At 41.9% G+C, this 23,475-nt stretch overlaps 1 protein-coding gene across 1 annotated transcript in view; it reads right to left on the bottom strand.

Annotated features, from left to right (window-relative positions):
• Positions 1-1,157: 1,157 nt before the first annotated feature.
• The window catches only part of CERS6 (ceramide synthase 6), a 242,054-nt gene continuing 219,736 nt past the window's right edge, over positions 1,158-23,475 (bottom strand). The window contains exons 9-11 of the mRNA XM_040357813.1: positions 9,073-9,229; positions 6,216-6,239; positions 1,158-1,802 (exon numbers count right to left, since the gene is read on the bottom strand). Coding sequence (XP_040213747.1) covers positions 1,644-1,802; positions 6,216-6,239; positions 9,073-9,229 — 340 coding nt within the window. The 3' untranslated portion in view covers positions 1,158-1,643. The remainder of the gene's footprint in view (positions 1,803-6,215; positions 6,240-9,072; positions 9,230-23,475) is intronic.

The following is a 23,475-nucleotide window of genomic DNA, read 5'->3' as shown; positions in this document are numbered from 1 at the left end:
ACTATTTCATAATCTCTGACTATTAGTCAAAATGTGCAAGTGGCAGTGATGAAGGAAATATTTTTTTCTAAGATGATGCTCTTGTGTAACTGATGATAAATAGGTAATGTAAAAGGGAAAAGTCCTGGAAGTCGCACATCTCTGCAAACCCCTGTAAGACAATGTATACAGTATGACAGTCTCAACCTGGGCTCCAACCAGACATTAGATGTCTAGAGCTGGGACGAACTTTATCTTTGTCTGCACTGCAAGCGGTTGCTATATAAGAGAACCTGGTGAAGTCTTGAGCAGCACCTGTAAATTTAGTTTGGATGATAAATATGGCAAGCCACCCCTGTCGCCAGCAACGGATATATCGCTTGAAAGAAACGTCACAAACTTTTGTTCCGCACTTAATGATCTATCATCTTTTACCTTTGTGTATGGGTACCGTGTGTGCATGTGTGTTGTGTGTGGGTACTGTGTGTGTATGTGTGTTGTGTGTGGGTACCGTATGGGTACCGCGTGTGTATGTGTGTTGTGTATGGGTACCGTGTGTGAATGTGTGTTGTGTATGGGTACCGGGTGTGTATGTGTGTAGTGTATGGGTACTGTGTGTGTATGTGTGTTGTGTATGGGTACCGTGTGTGTATGTGTGTTGTGTATGGGTACAGTGTGTGTATGTGTGTTGTGTATGGGTACAGTGTGTGTATGTGTGTTGTGTATGGGTACCGTGTGTGTGTTGTGTATGGGTACCGTTTGTGTATGTGTGTTGTGTATGGGTACCGTGTGTGTGTGGTGTATGCGTACTGTGTGTGTATGTGTGTTGTGTATGGGTACAATGTGTGTATGTGTGATGTGTATGGGTACCGTGTGTGTATGTGTGTTGTGTATGGGTACCATGTGTGTTGTGTATGGGTATCGTGTGTGTATGTGTGTTGTGTATGGGTACCGTGTGTGTAGTGTATGGGTATCGTGTGTGTATGTGTGTTATGTATGGGTACCATGTGTGTTGTGTATGGGTACCGTGTGTGTATGGGTACCGTGTGTGTAGTGTATGGGTATCGTGTGTGTATGTGTGTAGTGTATGGGTATCATGTGTGTATGTGTATTGTGTATGGGTACCGTGTGTGTATGTGTGTTGTGTATGGGTACCGTGTGTGTATGTGTATTGTGTATGTGTATTGTGTATGGGTACCGTGTGTCCACCACTGTGAGAATGACAGGACTGTTCATTCCACAGTAAAGTGTGTTTGGCTATGTGTACATATTATATCAATGATCATAAACACTGTCTTAATCAAAAAAAATATCATAGAGCTTGATCACAGTCATCACTAAAAATAAAAAATAATAATAATAAAACATTTCACTCTGAAATTTAAAGCAAATACCAAAAAATAAATAACATTCAAGCATATGAAAATACTGACTCATTTGCAGCAGTTACCAAAACATAAAGCATGCTCACACGCACATAGACTAGTGCTTTTTCTATCAGTCACAAACTTAAAAATATAGAAAAAATAAAAATGTTAGTGCACTATTCAAATGCTTGATATTCCTATACTGGATTCTGTTGCAGAGATATTACGGAGCAATGTCATTTACAATTGACTAAATGGTTCCAGTAGCAAACAGTTTATTGTTCCATTGAAGACAGTTTAATGTTCATCTGAAGAGGTTCCAGCCGTCAGATAACCATTAATTCCGTTGGTACCGTTGACCCCGTTAGTACTGGAGTTATGAGGTTTTTGTACACGGGGTGGCGAGTCTTCGTCTTCTGAACTGGATTCAATATCACTTCTGTCATCTTTTGACACCTGTAGAAAAGATTATCAAAACTGTTTAATATTAAAGTGTTTTTGTCGTCAAAATATATGCTTAAAATAAAGGACATTTAAAATGGTAGTAAATTGCCGGTAATCTTTTATTTTTTTAACCTGCTAGGCAAAGTTATAGTGTGTTAGTATGCATCGCATACTAGCATATTATGTGAAACTTACTTTAGAACGAAGCCCTTCCAGCGGTGAGCTGTCACCACCTCCATCATCACTTGTCTTCCTTATGGGTTTGCTGACTCCGGCTGTGTGAGTGGCTGGAGCTGCAATGACGTCACTCCCGTGCATGCACGCAGGAGCCATCGTTCAAGGCATAGGATTCTGAAGGGTGGCCGTTCCTTCAGAGCGCATGTGCTGTTGATGTCACCAGCTACATCTACAGTAAATATCTTCTAAATGGTGCACGTTTAGGAGCTATTTACAGTACCTGTAGATAAGCCTTATTATAGGCTTACCTATAGGTAAAATTCATGTATGGGAGTTTACTCCCACCTTAATACTCACCTATTGCCTTTATAGACAATTTGATACTTCTGCGATTGTTGGTCCCCCACCGCTGTCACTGGTTCATCCCAGCAGTCCTTATATCACGACAGGACAGCATAGTGATGTAAGGAGAGGTGGATCAAACCACTCAGCACAGCAGATTTCTCTTCTTAACTGTTTCTTTTTACTACATTAAAGCGGGGGTTCACCCTATTAAAAAAAAAATATATATATTTTTTTCCTCTAGCATAAAATTAGGCATAGTAGCGCGAGCTACAGTATGCCTGTATTTATTTTTTTAGCCCCGTACTCACTGTGCAATCGTATATTGAAGATTCCGACTCCCCGCGGGGAATGGGCGTTCCTATCCAGAGGGAAGGTGATTGACGGCCGGCTCTGGCACGTCACGCTTCTCCGGAAATAGCCGAAATAGGACTTGGCTCTTCACGGCGCCTGCGCATAGTCTGTGCGCAGGCGCCGTATAGCGCCGTGAAGAGCCGAGACCTACTCCGGCTGTCTTCGGGGAGCATGACGTGCCAGAGCCGGCCGTCAATCACCTTCCCTCTGGATAGGAATGCCCATTCCCCGCGGGGAGTTGGAATCTTCAATATACGATTGCACAGTGAGTACGGGGCTAAAAAAATAAATACAGGCATACTGTAGCTCGCGCTACTATGCCTAATTTTATGCTAAAATGTTGTTATGGAGGGTGAACCACCGCTTTAAAGCTCCACAGGGCTGATAGCAGGAGAGTTGACTGTAAAAGTGGAAACGTTTTCAATTATTAAATCCTCCCCCATCCGGTTTTAAAAGAAAAAAAATGCCTGAGCTGTACTTACCCTCTCCACACTTCAGCAATGTCCCCACTTTCCTCCTCAGTTTAGCACTACCAGTCTTCTTCAGGCAGAATAGAATGACACATCAGACATACAGGCTATGTTCACAGTACACCAGGACTGAGCAGCACTCACACATCATTACCTTAGCAAAACTCAGTCCAGAAGGAATGGCTATATATATATATATATATATATATATACATACAGGGCTGGATTCCTGACAAGGCCACCAAGGCCAGGCCTCGGGACGGCAGTGGGTGCAGGGGCGGTGGGTGCAGTTGTAACACACAGCGGGAGACTGCTGTGTCAGGGAGCTCACTGTGAAAAGTTTGGGCACGCTGTGATAAAAGTGCTGACCTTCTCCTAGACCAGCTCATGTGATAGAGGCAGTGTTCTGTCTATCACACAAGCTGGCCTAGGAGGAGGGCGGGACTTTTATCACAGCATGCCCCAACTTTTCACAGTGAGCTCCGTGACACAGCAGGAGCAGGCGATGCCCGATGTGCGTAATGCACACACTGACTGGTGAGGCTACATGATTTGGCACAGTAAGGCTGCAATGATAGTGAGGGGGCTGTAATAATGGTGAGGGGGGCAGCAATGATGGTGAGGGAGGCTGCAATGAGGGCACAGTAAGGCAGCAATGATGGTGAGGGAGGCTGCAATGAGGGCACAGTAAAGCGGAAGTGATGGTGAGGCTGCAATGACGGCACGGACGGTAAGGCTGCAATGATGGTGAGGTGGCAATGATGGGCACAGGTTGGGGGACTTTCATTTTTTTTTTTGGGGCGGCATTGAAGGACCCGGCCTTGGGGTGGCAAAGGGAGTAAATCCGGGCCTGTATATATATATATATATATATATATATGTATATATATATATATATATATATATATATATATATATATATATATATATATATATATATATATATATATATATATATATATTTTATAAAAAGGTCTGGGGAGAAAGGGGGCAGGGTGCTGGCATAGATTTTAATTTGAAATGGAGTTCCACTTTAATTGTCTTCTTTGAAGAGGTCATAGTGCCACACACCTGGGAAAACTCCAAGTCAAAACAGAAGCAATCAATGTCCTAGGCTTAGGAGAAACCCAACAAACACAGATAATATAAAAAAGTCTAAGCAACAAAGTAAGCTCTTTTATTAACATACCTGTTGGTAAACCAAAATTAATCCAAAATTAAATAATGCCCTTGCTATAGGTGTAGGCTATTTATGTAGCTCATGAAGCCTGACTTGAAAACTCCCAGAATGCTGTTAAGCAAGGCCACCTTCACCTTCACCATCCCAGGAGCCAGCTCTTTCTCCTATTTAAACCCGCTCACATGCACTCTCTCTCTCCTGATGCAATAGCTCTAAGTTCACTCCTGAGGTATAGTGGTGGTGAACAGTAATAGCAGGACCTTGCTGTGCAACATCCTCGGGTATTCCAGTCAGACCTCATGAGGTATGTTAATGGCCTACACCTATAGCAAGGGCTTTAGTCAACTTTGGTCAGAACTGCACAGTTTAATTTTATCTACAAAATGTCCCTTTTCTGCATAGGTAGTTTTAGGTAAAGGTGAACTAACGCTTTAACCTCCTTAGCGGTATTCCTGAGTCTGGCTCGGTGTGAATTTTTCACACCAAAAGCGGTAACCCCGAGACACACTCGGGATCGCAGGATCAAGGCAAAGTTACTTACCTTGTCCCCAGGATCCTGGGATGTCTCCCCGCTGTGTGTGTGAGCCATGTTTACGCTCGATTCATCACAGTACCGGGCTCCGTTCCCTGCAAGCGTCGCGACAAACAGGGAAGGAGCCCGGCACTAAATTCAAAAAGTTAAAAACACATAACACATACAGTACATTGTAATCTTACAGAATACATTACTGTATCAAATTATTTCACATCCCTAATGCTTTGTTCAGTGACCTGCATGCAGTTTTATATTATATATACTGTGCTTTCTTTCTGGAAACGGCAGATTGTCCAAAAAGTGTCCCTTTAAGTCAAATGTGGTTTTAGACCAGCTAGAAAACAGCGATAATAAATTAGAATCACTTGTAGAATTGAGCGATAGCGATTTGTGGGGAAATTCGTCATCAAAAACAGAGTAACGACAGCGACAATTCTGCAACTGAGTACATTTCAGTGTTTTTGATTTGATTACATTATTATTGATTAAATTGTATTATTAATATATTATTATTTGTTATAATTATTTATAGTTATTTAATATCATATAATTTATGATTTCGTGTTTCAGATTTTATCATACTCGGGATGTCTAATTGACTCCTGTTTGATATAAAGCGGAGTTCCACCTAAAAATGGAACTTCCGCTTAATCCACTCCTTCCCCCCTTACATGCCACATTTGGCATGTAATTTTTTTTTGGGGGGGGGGGGAGTGGGGGGCGTCAGGAGGAGTGGGACTTCCTGTCCCACTTCCTCCTTCCGCCGAGGGGCTGGTAAGGCGAATAGCTTAATCGCCTTATTGCAGCCCCTCCCTGTAGGCGAGCGCCTGTGCAATCGGACGGCGCCGCGCCACTCGCGCATGCGCAGTGCCGCTCGCGCATGCGCAGTGGGTGCCCGACCGTGAAGCCAAAAGCTGTCACTGCCGGGTGCCCACACTAGGAATGAAGACGCCGGCCGGCGAGGGGGGGCGAGGAGCGGAGCCCCGGCCGGCGAGGAGCTGGAACCGTGGAGCAGGTAAGTGTCTGTTTATTAAAAGCCAGCAGCTACACTTTTTGTAGCTGCTGACTTTTAATAAACTGAAAAAAAGGCTGGAACACCCCTTTAAGAATCCTAGAATACTAAATACTAGAATAAATAAAAATAAATAGAAGAATAAAGAATACTAGAATCCTGTTTGATTTAAGTGTGTTTTTCCTAGGAATTACAGGCCTACAATATAAAATGCCAAATTTCCATGCAAAACATTGTACTGCTTTGAGCATCAAAAATCTGACATAATCATACCACCAGGGAGGTTAATGGGAGTTGTCCATGCAACAAACACCTAAGCTGTAAAATGATTTGACTTTCTGTAACTGAAACTTACATGCAAAGGATTCCACTTTCCAGTCTTCAGCGAGAGCAGAATGAAAAGAGCATAATTGTCAAAACACGTGAAAGCAGATATGTAAATAGAGATTCTCAAGAGTAGCGTACACAAATCAGCCACACAAAAAAAAACATACGCCAATGAAGCAACATAATTAAAAGATGCTTGAAAATTGGGAGTCATATGTAAACAACTTCACCAAGTAAATGATCCCTTCATTACATGAATTAAACAAGGCCCTTATGATTTATCAGTATAATTAAAGCAAAACTGGATCTTTATGTAATAGGGATTCTAGAACAAAGCTTGTGAATAAAACATAATATGAAGAAAACGATACTGAGGCCTTGTAAACACGACCGAACATGTCTGCTGAAACTGGTCCGCGGACCAGTTTCAGCAGACATGTTCGGTCGTGTGTACAGCCGACCGGACAGGTTTCCAGCGGACATTTGTCCAGCCGACCGTTTTCCAGCGGACAAATGTTTCTTAGCATGCTAAGAAACATGTCCGCTGGAAGCCTGTCCGTCGGACATGTTCGGTCCTCTGTACAGACTCACCGGACATGTCCGCTCGGCCGCCATCCCTTGCATGCGTCGAAGTGATTCGACGCATGCGTGGAAGCATTGACCTTCCAGGGCCGTGCACGTCGCTGTGTAATCGTCGCGGCCACGTCACCGCGTATCGTGTACGCGCGGATTTCTGTCTGATGGTGTGTACAACCATCAGACAGAAATCTCCGGGCGGACATGTCCGCTGAAAACGGTCCGGTGGACCGATTTCATCGAACAGTCCGTCCGTGTGTACGAGGCCTGAGAGTCATAGCTCAGACCTTCAAGCTCAACAGTAAAGCCCTGTACACGCGATTGGTTTGTCCGATGAAAACAGACCGAAGGACTGTTTTCATTGGACAAACCGATCGTGTGTGGGCCCCATGTTTTTTTTTCCATCGGTGGAAAAAAATAGAACATGTTTTACATTTTTCCTATGGATAAAAAAAATGATAGAAAAATCCGATCGTCTGTGTGGAACTCCATCGGACAAAAATCCACACATGCTCAGAATCAAGTCGACGCATGCTCGGAAGCATTGAACTTCATTTTTTTCGGCTCTTCGTAGTGTTGTACGTCACCGTGTTTTGGCACGATCAGATTTCTGACTGATGGTGTGTAGGCAAGACTGATGAAAGTCAGCTTCATCAGATATCTGACGAAAAAATCCATCGGATCAGATTCCATCAGATATCCGATCGTGTGTACAGTGCTTTAAAGTGCAGATGAACTGTTAAAAAACACATTAGTTATTTTAATAGAAGAATAAAATGAATAACACAATTCATGGTTACCAAACAATGTTGCCATTATTACCCTTCCGCCTTTTATTTCCCTGCAGATTTAAAGCAGCCATTACAGGCCCAGGTCAGTTGCAACGTTACATTTAGTCACTCTGCATCTGAAACTACAAACTTGTTTGTTTCCATATATAAACAATCTTGACAGGCTGCGCTGCGGGCGTCCATTTTTTAAAACTCGCGGCTTCCTCCTGGTCCCGCCCCGTTCCGTGATAGGCGTTTGACACTGTGTTCAGTGTTACACCTATCACGGACGTTCTTTCATCCTCGGACTCAGTTTCCCAGCAGACACTGTGTTCAGTGTTCCGCCAATCACGGACGTTCTTTCATCCTCGGACAAGAGAAGGTGATAGGCGGAACACTGAACACAGTGTCTGCTGGGAAACTGAGTCCGAGGATGAAAGAACGTCCGTGATAGGCGGAACACTGAACACAGTGTCAAACGCCTATCACGGAACAAGACGGGACCAGAAGGAAGCAGCGAGTTTTAAAAAATGGATGCCCAAGGTACAGTGACTCGAGTATAAGCCGAGAGGAGTTTTTATAGCCCTATAAAAAGGTCGTACACACAATAATTTTTCGGGTTGTAAAAAAAATCATTTTTCAGGCTCTTGAAAAAACTATGTTTTTTTCAACTTGATCATTAAAACGGCCTTGCCTACACACAATCATGAAAAAAAATGCTCTAGCAAAGCGCGGTGACGTACAACACGTACGACGGCACTATAAAGGGGAAGTTCCATCCTTTGGGCTGCTTTAGCTGATTTTGTGTTAGTTAAAGACGATTTGCGCTTTTCTGTCTGTTACAGCGTGATGAACATGCTTACTTCATTACGAACGGTAGTTTTACCAGAACGAGCGCTCCCGTCTCATATCTTGCTTCTGAGCATGGGCGGATTTTTAATGTCGTTTTAGCCCACACACAATCATTTTTTACAACCCGAAAAACGACAACGTTAAAAACGTTGTTAAAAATGTTTTTTTGGTCGTTTTTTCAGAACCCAAAAAATGCTCTGGAAGCCCACACACGATTGTTTTTAATGACATAAAAAAAAACTTCATTTTTTACAACCCGAAAAATGATCATGTGTACGCGGCATTATGCTCGAGTATATATGGTATTTTTTTGGGGGTTTAGTTGTAATTTAATAATTCCAAACATTTTACTTTCAAACTTCTACTGAGAAAGAAAAGAGGAAAAACTATTATCCCCGCCTCTTTTTTTGTTATTTCTATTATTTTGCATTATCTAGTAAAGATCTGTTGAAAGAATGGGTCAAAAAAGAAAAAGGTCTGTGTGTGTTTCAGCCGGGAAGGAAAAGAATATACTATTGTGAAAATGAAATTATTGATTTTTAGAAGTCAGGGTTTTGAATAGATCTATTATTGTGAGCGACATTGCGTTTTGCTTGGAAGGGTTATCAAAGCTCAGGAACGTTCTCAAACAGTACTCCGTGTTCAAAGGCCGATGGCTATAATAGGGATGGAGAGCACAAACCTCACCTTGCCTTTTGTGATGGCTTTGCAGGTGATCTTGATTATTAGGTAAGACCAGAATAGATGCAAAGACTGCAGGACTAGAAGCAGAAGATTAAAAACCCACCAGGAGGGATATGGACCCACAATTTCCCAGCTTTCAAACAACGTGGTGTTTAATATCCTGCAATACAAACATCAGATATTAAACAAACGGGGTCATCACAATTATTACACTCACGTATACAAGGCATCAATGGATTACTAGTGAATCATCAATGAATGTGAACACTGCATAGGGATAAAAAGGCACAATAAGTAATTGGTGTTATTGAAGATATAAATGAATGACTTTACTACACTGTAACTGCACACAAGTATAAAGGAGAACAAATGAAAGGAAAGTTATACAAATATATAATAAATAGGGCTGTGCAAATTACCTTTTAATTATTAGATTAATCTTTAATTTTTTTGATCGATCAAAATCTTTTTGATCGATTAAAATTATTTTGACTGGTACTCACCTCTCAGCCGGCTTCTGGGCCTTCAGGGAGTTCTGTCGGAGATCCAGTAATGTCACGGACACCAGCGGGGCTTTCCGTGTCCATCTGAAGGGCTCCTTTGCTGTGCCTTCATATCTGCATGCCGGCGGGACCTCACTATCTGCCACACGCAAGGGCTGTTACACTTCCCTCTATCACTTTCCTTTATCAACCTGGGATTCTACAGCCATCCACTGGAAGTTGTGATAGTTCCCTTCATGGGACATCTACATTCCAACGGACTGATGTTAACCCCTCCGCATCTGGATTCAGCAGTGGCATCGTTGTACACATTTTTATACCAGTATCATACTTAGCTACATGTTTTTATGACTGTTTTTGGTACCGTTTGGTATTACTCGCACCATTTTTACAGTTTATGTAGCTACATCGATTTCATCTTTAGTGCAATATTTATTTGGTTACCTACTTGAAGACTATAAAAGTTTTAATGCTATTCCCATCGAGCGCTGCCTTTGTGTGTTTTTTGTATCCGGCTATCCATTTTTCCAGTGGTTGGTAGCTGCACTGGGAATCAGCCTGCAAGAAGATCAGCTAAAAGTAGTTGGATCTGTATGTGCGTTATAATTATTTGAAATTAGTCGATTAATCGATTAAATTTTTTTTTTTATCAGTAGCAGCCCTAATAAGAAAGTGTGATACTGAAAAATAAGCCAATTAATAACAAGAAAGTATAAGTAAAAATGGTGATCAGCGCTACAATTTAAACAAAAAACAACTAAACTATAAAATAACAGTGCAAACCTAACATATAATGAGCCGTGTAGTCATCGGATTGGCTACAGCAGCAGGTCACCCTAAAGGTGATAAAGCCAATCTACTGCAAGACCAAATTATACAGTGACAATAACCTCTACGAGGGAAAAGGTCCAGTGAAAAACAAGAAAAAAATTGATTGAAAAGGAGGGAATGATCAATGTTAGGACGGGTGCAATATGGAGTGTACAACTACACAAGTCACTGAGCCTTATTCGTTAAACTCAATGGGAAAAGATGGGGAATGGGTCTTCTGTGTCAGGTGAATAATCCAGCAGCAGTCTCACATTGCCCTTACCTTCATCCAGTAGTCAGTTCACATAGAGGTCAAATGCTGTCTTCTCCTGCAGGTTCAGCGTCACCGGTCCCCCGTTCCAAATACACTCCACCGATATCCTCGTCCAAGTAAAGGATAAAACTTGTTTATTCCAAACAAGTTTTATCCTTTACTTGGATGTGCTTCACTATTTTTTGGCACCTTTCCTTCCCACTGGGCCCTACCTGCTTACACTCACGGATCGGAGGATATTGCACCCGAGGACCATCCACCCTACCAGGATATCGGTGGAGTGTATTTGGAACGGGGGACCGGTGACGCTGAACCTGCAGGAGAAGACAGCATTTGACCTCTATGTGAACTGACTACTGGATGAAGGTAAGGGCAATGTGAGACTGCTGCTGGATTATTCACCTGACACAGAAGACCCATTCCCCATCTTTTCCCATTGAGTTTAACGAATAAGGCTCAGTGACTTGTGTAGTTGTACACTCCATATTGCACCCGTCCTAACATTGATCATTCCCTCCTTTTCAATCAATTTTTTTCTTGTTTTTCACTGGACCTTTTCCCTCGTAGAGGTTATTGTCACTGTATAATTTGGTCTTGCAGTAGATTGGCTTTATCACCTTTAGGGTGACCTGCTGCTGTAGCCAATCCGATGACTACACGGCTCATTATATGTTAGGTTTGCACTGTTATTTTATAGTTTAGTTGTTTTTTGTTTAAATTGTAGCGCTGATCACCATTTTTACTTATACTTCATTCACTGTTCTAGTGCACCCTAAGATTAAGCAGCTTCAGTTTTTTACACGTGTTCATTTATTATACGTTCCAACACTCGCAGTAGCGCAATAGACCTTTTCACATAACAAGAAAGGCCTCTTGCATTTAAAGAGGAACTGCAGTCTGCTCACATAATTTGTAATGAAAAGATCTTTGCCATTCTGAAGCTTCCCTCCAACCACTTTGCATATTATTGTATCTATACTGCTATTCTATACTTGCCAAATATGCTGCTGAAATCTCCCTCCACTGAGTCTGGCTGCAATCATTTTAACCGTGGGCAGCTGAAGCTGCTGCCTGTTCACTTCCTGGATTTACACAGACACACAGAGGCACACCTCCAGCTCTGCAGCACTCATTGGCCCCCTCCCTTCCTGGCAAACTCTCACGAGAGTAAGAAAGAGAGCTGTGCATGATGTCATAAGCCTAGGCTTTTCACCAGACAAGAATAAGTGGGCTGTATAAGGTATTTTACTGTCAGAAATTTTTTTTTACTATCCAAAGTTAAAACAACAAGGGCAGAAGATTTAATAGATGGAAAGTTGAAAAAATTACTGAAGTTACGGTTTAAAGTGTTACTTAACCCACAACAGTAAAATCAGTCTGTAGATGCAGTAAAGCCTGCTTGTTGTTATACTCAGTGTGGAATCGAATGGAATAATCCTCAGCATTGTGTACAAAGGCTGTCTTCTCTGATCCTCCCCTTCTTTTACTGTCCCAAATCCAACTGTTGATAGTACAGAGCCTTGGGGGGCACTCTGCACATGCTCAGTTTGGTGTGTATTGCTAGAGAGTTTTTTTTTTGGAGGAATGTTCATGTGATCAGCAAAGGGCCAACCTGCACTGTCCAGACAGAGGGTCAGGGATCAAGCATTCTCTCGAGAAAATTGAGAAGCGGGGGGTGCCACGATTTGGGAGGGAGGGTTGCCCTGGGGACCTCTGGGCCCCTTACAAAAAAATAATAATAAATATATAAATATATAAAAAAATATATATAAAAAAGGGGGTAGCCATCCGGGGCCCTGGGGACCTCCGGGCCCTTTAATAAAAAGGAAAAAATATATATATATATATATATATATATATTAACATAAAATAAATGTTTTTTTTTTATATATATATATATATATATATATATATATATATATATATATATATATATATATATATATATATAAAAAAAAAGGAGGGTTGCCATCCGGGGCCCTGGTGTACTGCCTGTACATTGCTTTATTAATGTAATAAATGGTAAGTATTATACTCACAAGATGACAAATGTAACAAGCCCATCACATAGTACAGCATCATTAAGTTCACATTGCATCATATCATGTGGTAGGAGAAGGTAAATAGGCTAACGCATCTCGAGGGCTAGCCTCTTCCTCAGGATACAGCGCAAGACGAAGTGCATCTATACAAGCCAGGAATAAGATATAGCCTCCCAAGCGCAGGAGATTTTTGTGTTTGTATGGATTTGCAGATATAGCAAATGCAGGGTTCTGGGTTTAGTAACTCTTAAAATTTTTACTTGAATTACGAATGATCGACTCCTGTTTTCTGGCAAGTTAGAAGACATGGCAGCAAAATATTTGGCTTTGTAAAGAGCATTTATTATTTATATTGCTGTACATGCTCTTGAAGGGCATAATGCAAATTTTGCTTGGCCCCCTAGAAAAGTAAGACATGAGTTTCTGTGTCTATACATTGTGCAGAGATTGCGTCTTGAACACCCCATGGAATATGAACAACTAACAGAGGACATAAAATAATCTGCATAGGCAAAATGAAACAATGCAGGTAATAAATACAAGTTACACAGTGAAAAGTTTCTTTGTCTTGATTATATTTAGGAAGAAGGTGTTAGTTATTAACAACAATGTAAAATATGATATCCAAGATATAGCATACTTACCTTGGGCCAGCTTGGCACGCATGTGTAATACCTGATCAGTGATACAAAGACTCAGGTGCAGTTGCTATCCACTGACAAAGCAGGTAATGGCATACCTTCAATTTATAATAGCAGTCAAATTAAAGCTGAACTAGAGGATTTATTTTTCATACTTACCTCCAGCTTGGCGCAATGTAAACATGCCTACAGCGGCTAAGTGGTTAGCACTTCTAGCTAGCAGCATTGGGGTCGTTGGTTCATGTCCCAATCATGGCACTACCTGCCTCAAGTTTGCCTGTTCTCCCTTTGCCTGTGTGGGTTTCCTCTCAAATTTCAAAGGCATGCTGCTGGGTTCATTGACGCCTGTCTAAGTTGGCCCCAGTATGTGTATGTATGATTATATGTTAGGGACCTTAGACTGTAAGTCCCTTGAGGGTAGGGACTGATGTGAATGTATAATATAAATTGATGTGAAGTGCTGTGTAAATTGATGGTGCTATATCAGTACCTGTAATAAATATGATACCTGATTGGCCTCTGTAGAAGCTGTAAATCACTGCAGTAGCCTGAGCTTATACAGTGATAGGTGCAGTCTGCTGGGTCCATTGTAGATTTGCTGCCCTTCTGCATAGTAACCACAGGAGGTCACTTACTTGGGATAGCAGCCAGTCAGAGGCTGCTTTGTATTTTTCATAATGAATGCAAAGCGTTCTCTGATTGGACAAGGTGGAGAAGAAATACAGTGATGTCCGTGACCCCCTGTGGTTACTATTCAGAAAGGCAGCCACTCAATACGGCACCCAGAAGACTACGGCCATCGCTGTAGTAGCTCAGGGTACTACAGTGCATTACAGCTCCCACAGAGACCAATCAGGTATCACACATACACACTTACATTGTACCAAGCTGGCCCAATGTATAGGAAAAATATATAATCTATGGAATTCAGCTTTTAATTTCACTGTTATTATAAATTAGAGGTAAACCTTTGCCTGCGTTGTCATTGGATAGCAACTGCAAGTGAGCCTTTGTATTTATTTTTTCATTCTGGTAGAAGTTAAATTTTTATCAGACTTTTAGCAAACTTTTATTTTTTTTGCAGTTTTGATAGTTAAATCACAGAAATGGAAAAGAGAAACGTCCTGGAAATCTATATGTATAGATAGATAGATAGATAGATAGATAGATAGATAGATAGATAGATAGATAGATAGATAGATAGATAGATAGATAGAGTAATAATACACATACCTACACAGTGTATATAAATCTGTATCATAATTACACACTTTGAAACATAAATCCATTAATGTACAGGAGGGATGCAATGACATGACTGTGCCACCTAGTGGTGACAATAAACACAGCAAATGTTCTCTAGGATAAAATAGTCGGCTAAGGTGCTGGGGGGGCAAAGTCTTCACAAACCAGAATCCTCCCTTTTTTGCTGATTAAAGGGCACATTAATTTGCATGTAATATACACAGTGTATAGCATATAGATGCCCTATTGTTAGAAGCATCCGGAATTAGAAAAAAATCATACTGAGTGGCCTTTAAAAGTATTAGGTACCTCATTAAAGGTAATCATTCTTTCTCAGAAAATCTTATTCACCTGGTAGTTGTTCTAATGCACCAGCTTCAATATTTTTCAATATTTCACAAGCTACTAACACAGAACAATATGCGGATGGACTTCACTGTCGGTGGCGGCAAGTAGCTTATCTCTGCTATATTTACATCCTAATACAGAATATATATACAGTATATAAATAAACGTTACAAGCTCTTCTCTGACAACACTAAGGAGTTCCACCCAAAAGTGTAAATTGCACTTTAAGGCCTCCTCACCGGCTTTTGTTTGTGAAACAGAGCTTTTGGGGAGGCAGGGGGGAGCAGGTATCTGTTCCCACTTCTATTCCGTTTGCCTTAGGTGATCAGCAGGGTTCAAGTCCTGGGGAAAAAAGTGTGGGAACTCCCACCCAAGATCCACTCCCCCACCAAAAAAAAAAGAAAATGATACGCTCATATGCATATTTACTAAACGGCATGTTTTTTCGATCCACTGTATCTTAATAATCCTTTATGTTACTGGCTGCTACCTGTATATGTCTCCTGGGAGCTTTTGTCATTGTTCCCAGGAGGAATTGCAATGTCTCCTGGGAACAATGACAAAAGCTCCCAGGAGACATTGGCGGCATCGAGGAAGTGACAGAATACCCGCACACTACCCGATGAATCCCTATACAGGAGGCGGCCAGTAACATAAAGGATTACTAAGGTTCGCCTGCCCCTGACAGTGACTCGAGCTGGGCATCGCCGCTTAGTGAAGGATTGGCTCGGGCGGCTCGGCTGCTCTCGGCTGCTCTAGTCCTGCAAAGGGAACTGAGTTCCTGCTGTGAAAAAAGTGCAGGAACTCGGTTTCCACGCGTTCCCGCAGGACTTGAGCCCTGGTGATCAGAAGAGAAAGTTCTCCATCACAAAGCCTTCTGGGACACATGACAGGCAGGGATGGACTGACCATAGGGACTACAGGGAGTTTCCCGGTGGGCCGATGGCTCAGTGGGCCGTTTTAAAAAATATTTTTTTTTTTAAACGGAGACTCTCTCAGCCCCCCGTCTCTCAGTCCCCCCCTCTGTCTCTCAGTTCCCATGTCTCTTATTCCCCCCTCTTTTAGCCCCCTCCTCTGTCTCTCAGCCCCCCTCTATCTCTCAGACCCCCCTCTGTCTCTCAGCTCCCCCCCCTGTCTCTCAGCTCCCCCCTCTGTCTCTCAGCTCCCCCCCTCTGTCTCTCAGCTCCCCCCCTCTGTCTCTCAGCTCCCCCCCTCTGTCTCTCAGCTCCCCCCCTCTGTCTCTCAGCTCCCCCCTCTGTCTCTCAGCTCCCCCCTCTGTCTCTCAGCTCCTCCCTCTGTCTCTCAGGTCCCTCCTCTGTCTCTCAGGTCCCTCCTCTGTCTCATTCACTCCCTGATTCTTAGGCTGCTTTCACACTGGGGCGGGCATTGACGGTAAAACACTGCTAGTTTTAGCAGCACTTTACTGTCATTTTAGCTGCACTATTCGGTGTCTAGCAGGCGCTTTTAACCCCGCTGGCAGCCAAATTCAAGGTTAAATGTGCCCGTGTAGCACTGCTGCCGAAGTGCATTGCAGGCACTTCAGCTGCGGTGGCCATTCATTTCAATGGGCTGGAACGGTTTGTACACCGCTCCTCCACCGCCCCAAAGATGCTGCTTGGAGGACTTTTTTTAACGCCCAGGCAGCGCCCCAGTGTGAAAGCACTCAGGCTTTCACACTGGGACTGCAGTGGAGGTGTTTTTCAATCGCTTTACAGGCGCTATTTTTAGCCCAAAAGCACCTGAAAAATGTCTCAGTGTCAAAGTGGTCCTACACTCACCCCCTCTCTTTTACACTCACTCTATTTTTCTTACACTCACCCCCCTCTCTCACCCTCTTTCCCTCAGCCCTCCCTCTCTCTCTCTCATCTCTCTCACCCTCTCATGATATACAATAATAGATGTAGGGGCCTTTTGGTGGGCGTGATTTTTTGGGGGGTGGGGGGCAGCATTTTATTGAGTGGGCCGGTCTGGATGAAGTCCAGGGCCAAATTTTTGTCCCAGTCCAGCCCTGATGACAGGTCCTAGAAGACTTTGGGAACCTGTCACAGAGTGCAGTGTCGCTAATGCATGCGCAGTGTTGCTTGCACATGCGTAGTGGGCACCCGGATGTGAATTTGCAAGCTGTCACAGCCGGGTGCCCATAGAGATGCCAGCGCTGCCATAGAAGAGAACAGCGCATGTGGGTGCACCGCTGGATCGTGGGACAGGTGAGTGGCTGTTTATTAAAAGTCAGCAGATACAGTTTTTGTTGCTGCTGACTTTTAATAAACAAATATTTGGCTGGAACTCCGCTTTAAATTGCATCACATAATAAAATAATTATTAACTTTTCCAACTATATATTACAATTATTAATTTACAACAGTAAATTTTATGGGTGGTATTTGATCACCACTTGGTTTTTTATTTTCTGCAACATAAAAAAAAAAAAACATTTTTTTAAATAAAAACAATATTTTTAACCTTTTGCTATAAAACATATCCAATAAAAAAAATGTAAAAAAAAAATAAAAAAATTCTTCATACATTTGGGCTAAAATGTATCTTGCTACATGTCTTTGATAACACAAAAATCCTAATAAAGTGTATATTGATTGGTTGGCATGAAAGTTATAGTGCCTACAATTTTTTTTTGTTATACTAGTAATGGCGGTGATCAGCGACTTATAGTGAGATTGCGATAGTGCAGTCCCACTATAAGTCGCACCCCAACTATAAAAAGCTAGCACATTACACTTTAAGGGGAGCAGCTTTAATACTATTCATTTTGCACATTTTTCTCTTTAGCCGCAATGTTCTTATCAAATTATTAAAACAAATTTATACTGGGAGGAGAGGGACTGACAAACTACAGTTGACATCACCAGTTACACTGATACAATGATCAGTGCTAATAATATACACTGTCACTGTATTAATGACACTGGCTGGGAATAGTTTAACCAGGGTTTTTTTTCTGCAGGAACGCGGGGGGACGCAGTTCCGGCACCTCCAGGACTGAATGTGTACAAGGGTTGTTGGGGTGTGCTGAATGGTCTGCTGATGCTGGCTGCTGGGGTATCTATTGTAGCTGGGGGGGGGTCTATTTTAGCATGGGAGGGTCAATTTTTGCTGAGGAAGTCTGTTGTTTCTGGTGGGAGATCTATTGCTGGTGGGGGTGGATCTTATGTTGCTGGGCAGGTTAGTTGTCGCTGGGAGAGATCCACTGTTGAGGGAGGGGTATATTGTTCCTGGATGCTGGAGGGTCTCTTGATGCTGGCTGTGGGGATATCTGTTGTTGCTGCCGGGGGTCGCTAGTTGCTGGGGAGCCTATTGTTACTGGGGGGTCTATTTTTGCTGTAGGATATTTGGCTGCTGGTGGTCCATTATTGTTGTAGGAAGATCTATTGTTGCTGGAGGTTCTATTGGTGTTGCTGGCTGCAAGGGATCTATTTTACTGCTTTTCTTGTTATTATTAACAAATTCAATACAAAACTCTTGGCACCAAAAAATTATACTTGGTTCTGTATTCTCTATAAAGGGCACTACTGGAAGGTGGGCAGGGGGTGGGGTAAAGGAACGGTCACTTGAGGTGGGTAGGGGAGGAGAAATGGGGCAACTCATAAAGGGGAAGTTCCTGCACCTACACTTTGAGAAAAAAAGGCCTGGGTTTAACATCTAGGGTGATCAAGGGGTTTGTTTAATGTCTCTCTCTGCTTTGCAAGGATGAAAAACACAGAGATGTTCCCTCTGTACAGAGCACTGTGTTGCTTGTTAACACGGAGCTCTGAGCTGTGATTGCACACAACAGATCAGCAAGTCCGGGGAATCAATCATTGGCTGGGACTTGCTGAAAAGCTCCCGCTGTGTACAATAACAATGGGTGTCCGCAGGGGGGGGGGGGGCGTATGTGCGTTAGACATGGACGCCGTCAATAAACTAGTTTTGTTTCGTTTCGAATTGGCCGAAAATTAGGATTTCGTAATTCGTGTCTGAAATTCAATTTGGATTCGTACGAAATATGAATTTTTGTTAGATTCGTTAAATTTTCGTAAAGTTACGAAAGCAAACCCAGGAAGTCAGCAGTAAAAAATAAAAAATAAATACAAATTCCATAAATATATGCCATAATTTGTAGACGTTATGACTTTTGCGCAAACCAATCAATATATGCTTAGTGGGATTTATTTTACTAAAAGTACGTAGCAGAATACATATTAGCCTAATATTTTTGAAGAAATTTGATTCTTTCATTTTTTTTATTGTATATTTTTTAGAGCAGAAAGTAAAAAATGTTGTTTTGTTTCTTCAAAAAAATTTTTGTTTAAAGCGCAAAATATAAAAACCGCAGAGGTGATCAAATACCACCAAAAGAAAGCTCTATTTGTGGGAAAAGTAGGACATACATTTTATTTGGGCACAGTGTCGCACGACCGTGCAATTGTTAGTTAAAATAACGCAGTGGCATATCACAAAGGATGGACTGGTCATAAAGGGGGTAAATCTTCCTGGGGTCAAAAGGTTAAAGTTTACATTTTTATCTTGTTATTTTGTCTGGAGTTCTGCTTTTTGTGTTTGTGTTTTTTTCACTTTTTTTTTATTTTTTATTATTAAACCTCAAGTCATGTCAGTTAGCCTCCCTCTAAACTGACCCTCACCCCTATCATGTAATGTTATGACAGCATCACTCTCTGTTCTATTGTACTGGAAGCCCAGGCCGATGTAGTGAGGCACCCCCACGGGCTCACAGATAGTACCACACCATACAATTGTAGTACAGCTGTTTTTTTTTTTTTTTTTAGGCACATTGGGTAATGAATTTTTAATTATTTTTAATTTGGACGTTATTGTATTATGTATGGAAGAGCCCTGGGGCCATTAAAAAAAATAAAAAAAACTGAGTTTGAATAATTTTTTTTGAGATTAAGATTAAAAAAAATTAAAATAAACTCAGAATTCTTTAAAAAAAAAAATTCAAACTCAGAATTATGATTTTCAAAAAAAATAACTTTTATGATGACTGTAAACTTTTTTATTTTTATTTTAAATTTAGAATTCTGTAAAAACAAATGTTTTTTGATGGCCCCAGGGCTCTTCCATAATTATGTGGCCAGATTACATGTAAATGGAGCTTAGCTGATTTCTTCTTTAAGACAATGAAAGGAGCCAAGGTTGAAAAAGAATTATTACCAATGTAAGAAGCTTGCCATTCCAGAGTAATTACTTTCTGAAATAGTGGCAATGTCTGAGATCGCTTCCCATTCCTTGTTGCCAGAGGGTTCCTCATAGCCGCACTTGATTAAAGTCTTAGAGTCTTGCAATAACTATATGACCACTTTTTGATCTTTGCTAAATTGCTTATTGGCTCTCTACACTGTATCAGATTCAAAAGTCAGCAACTGAAATAATAAAGTGCATCAGCAGAAAAATGAACAAAGTGTAACAAAGTAGTTGTGACACCCCTGATACTATTACTGTAATGCTGGTATAGAAATATGAACTAGAACACAAAACTTACACGTGGTTTCGGCCCCTCAACTGTAATCAATCAACCCAAAGTTCAAGGTTTAATCCACCCAAAACAGACACGATCGTCTTATGTACATGGTGTCAGATTGCTAAACTCTCTGCATTTTCTACAGTGCCTCTGGATTCGTATACTGTATCTCTGGATTCTTTTACTGGATCTTCTTAAAGGGTAACTCCACTTTTGTGGGGGAAAAAATAAAGAAAAAATAATATAGTCCTGATCAAAAGTTTAAGACCAGGGCTCAAGACCTGCGGGAACGAGTGGGAACGGAGTTCCTGAACTTTTTTCACAGCAGGAACTCAGTTCCCTTTGCCGAACTAGAGCAGCTGAGAGCAGCCGAGCCGCCCAAGCCAATCCTTCACTAAGCAGCGATGCCCAGCTCGAGTCACTGTCAGGGGCAGGGCGAACCTTAGTAATCCTTTATGTTACTGGCCGCTTCTTGTATATGGATTCATCAGGTAGTGTGCGGGTATTCCGTCACTTCCTCGATGCAGCAATGTCTCCTGGGAGCTTTTGTCGTTGTTCCCAGGAGACATTGCGGAGGAATTTAGAACTTGCTTCTTTCTAAATCCCGCGATAACTCGCGGCAGACCTCCTCAATGTCTCCTGGGAACAATGACAAAAGCTCTCAGGAGACATTGCGGCATTGAGGAAGTGACGGAATACCCGCACACTACCTGATGAATCCATATACAGGAAGTGGCCAGTAACATAAAGGATTACTAAGGTACAGTGGATCGAAAAAAAAACATGCGTATCATTTTTTCGAAAAAAAAAACAGCGTATCATTTTTTTTTTCTTGGTGGGGGTGTGGATCTTGGGTGGGAGTTCCCACACTTTTTTCCCCAGGACATGACCCCTGTTTAAAACCACTTTAAAAATGGCAAAAAATCATATTTTACATTGTTGGAACTTAACAAGGTCCCAAGTAGAGCTTCAACAAGAAGAAATGAGAGCGAGACAAAACATTTTTTGAGCATTCAATTTAATGAAAACAACGAAAAAACTGAAACAGACTGTTTTTCAGCTGATGAAAAGTTTAGGACCACATGCCTTTAAAAAGCCAAATCTGTGCAAAGATGTGGATTCATTGTCATTTTCTGTCAGGTAGTCACACGTTGTGATGGCAAAGACAAAAAAACTCTCCCTTTTTGAACGTGGTCGGGTTGTTGAACTGCATAAGCAGGGTCTCTCATCAAGACACTGGACCATCCTCGACCCAAATTAAGGCCCTTACTGGTGCTAACTGCAGCCCCATAACCATCAGACGGCATCTGAGACTGAAGGGCTTCAAAAACAAAAAACGTCTTCAAAAACCTTGTCTCCTGGAACGCCACAGAATTGCTCATTTGGACTTTGCAAGAGAGCACCAAACATGGGACATTGAAAGGTGGAAGAAAGTTTTATTCTCTGATGAGAATTTTTTTTACCTTGATGGTCCTGATGGTTTCCAACGTTACTGGCATGACAAGCAGATCCCACCTGAGATGTTTTCTACGCGCCACAGTGGAGGGACGCCATAATGGTCTGGGGTGCTTTTTCCTTCAGTGGAACAATGGAGCTTCAGGAAGTGCAGGGGCGTCAAACGACCGCTGGCTATGTGCAGATGTTGCAGAGAGCATTCCTCATGACTGAGGGCCCTCGTCTCTGCGTGGTAACAACTGGGTTTTCCAACAGGACAACGCTACAGTACACAATGCCCGCAGGACAAGGGACTTCTTCCAGGAGAATAACATCACTCTTTTGGCCCATCCTGCGTGTTCCCCTGATCTAAATCCAATTGAGAACCTTTGGGGATGGATGGCAAGGGAAGTTTACAAAAATGGACAACAGTTCCAGACAGTAGATGGCCTTCGTGCAGCTGCCTTCACCACTTGGAGAAATGTTCCCACTCATCTCATGGAAACGCGAGGCATCAAGCATCCCGAAACAAATTTTTGAAGTGATCAACAATTACGGCGGAGCTACTCATTACTGAGTTCATGTTTGGAAGTTGGATTTCTGTTTTGGAGGGGGTTTAGTTTTTTTTTGGAGGCGTGGTCGTAAACTTTTGATCAGCTGAAAAACAACCTGTTTCAGTTTATTCGTTGTTTTCATTAAATTGAATGCTCAAAAAATGTTTTTTCTCACTCTCATTTCTTCTTGTTGCATGTTAAAGCTCTACTTGGAACCTTGTTAAGATCCAACAATGTAAAATATGATTTTTTGCCATTTTCCAAGTGGTATTAAACTTTTAAACAGGACTGTATATAGCATATACAATTGCGACACAAGTTATATTGTAATTGAATGTTATTAAAAATTACCTTTCCCTTTCAATCTGCAGCTCTGTAATTTTCTGTAAAATGCAATATGGCTACCTGGAGGTGTTCTGTACACAGAATGTGTACAGAACGCCCCCAGAAACATAATTTGATGCTTGTGTGATTGGCTCACTGATTTTCACAGAAGTCTGCACTAAGATACAATGAAGATTTCAGGCATCCCTCCAACAAAATGTTTATTTTTGGTGAGATACTTCCAATAGGAAATCAAAATGTGTGCAGGCCCAGTAGCTTTCCTCATTGGTGCCCTGCAGGTGCAGCAACTGATTGATAATTATGAAACCACACCTGTTAGATTCACTTTGCCACATGGACACAGAGAAACACACAGGGATTTTGTCAGATTAACAAAAGTTAGGAATCTGCAACCCAGTTTGTTACAATCCTTGCAATGTACATAGATCACCCAGAGGGGAATGTTTTTTCTCAAGAAAAGTAGAGATACTCTTTAACCACTTCCCACCCGGTCAATAGACAATTGACGTCCAGGAAGTGGTTGTGCAATCCTGACTTGACATCTATTGACGTCCAGCAGGATTACATGCTGGCGCGCGCGGCGATTGGTGATGCGGGGTGTCAGCCTCTGGCGGAGGCTCTTTACCACGTGATCAGCTGTGTCCAATCACGGCTAATCATGATGTAAACAGGAAGAGCCGTTGATGGCTCTTCCTCACTCACGTCTGACAGATGCGAGTAGAAGAGAGCCAATT

Source organism: Rana temporaria, chromosome 6 (assembly GCF_905171775.1).
Source record: "Rana temporaria chromosome 6, aRanTem1.1, whole genome shotgun sequence".
Classification (NCBI taxonomy): domain Eukaryota; kingdom Metazoa; phylum Chordata; class Amphibia; order Anura; family Ranidae; genus Rana; species Rana temporaria.
Note: the sequence above shows the minus strand (reverse complement) of the source record. Positions and strands in the feature narration are given on the sequence as shown.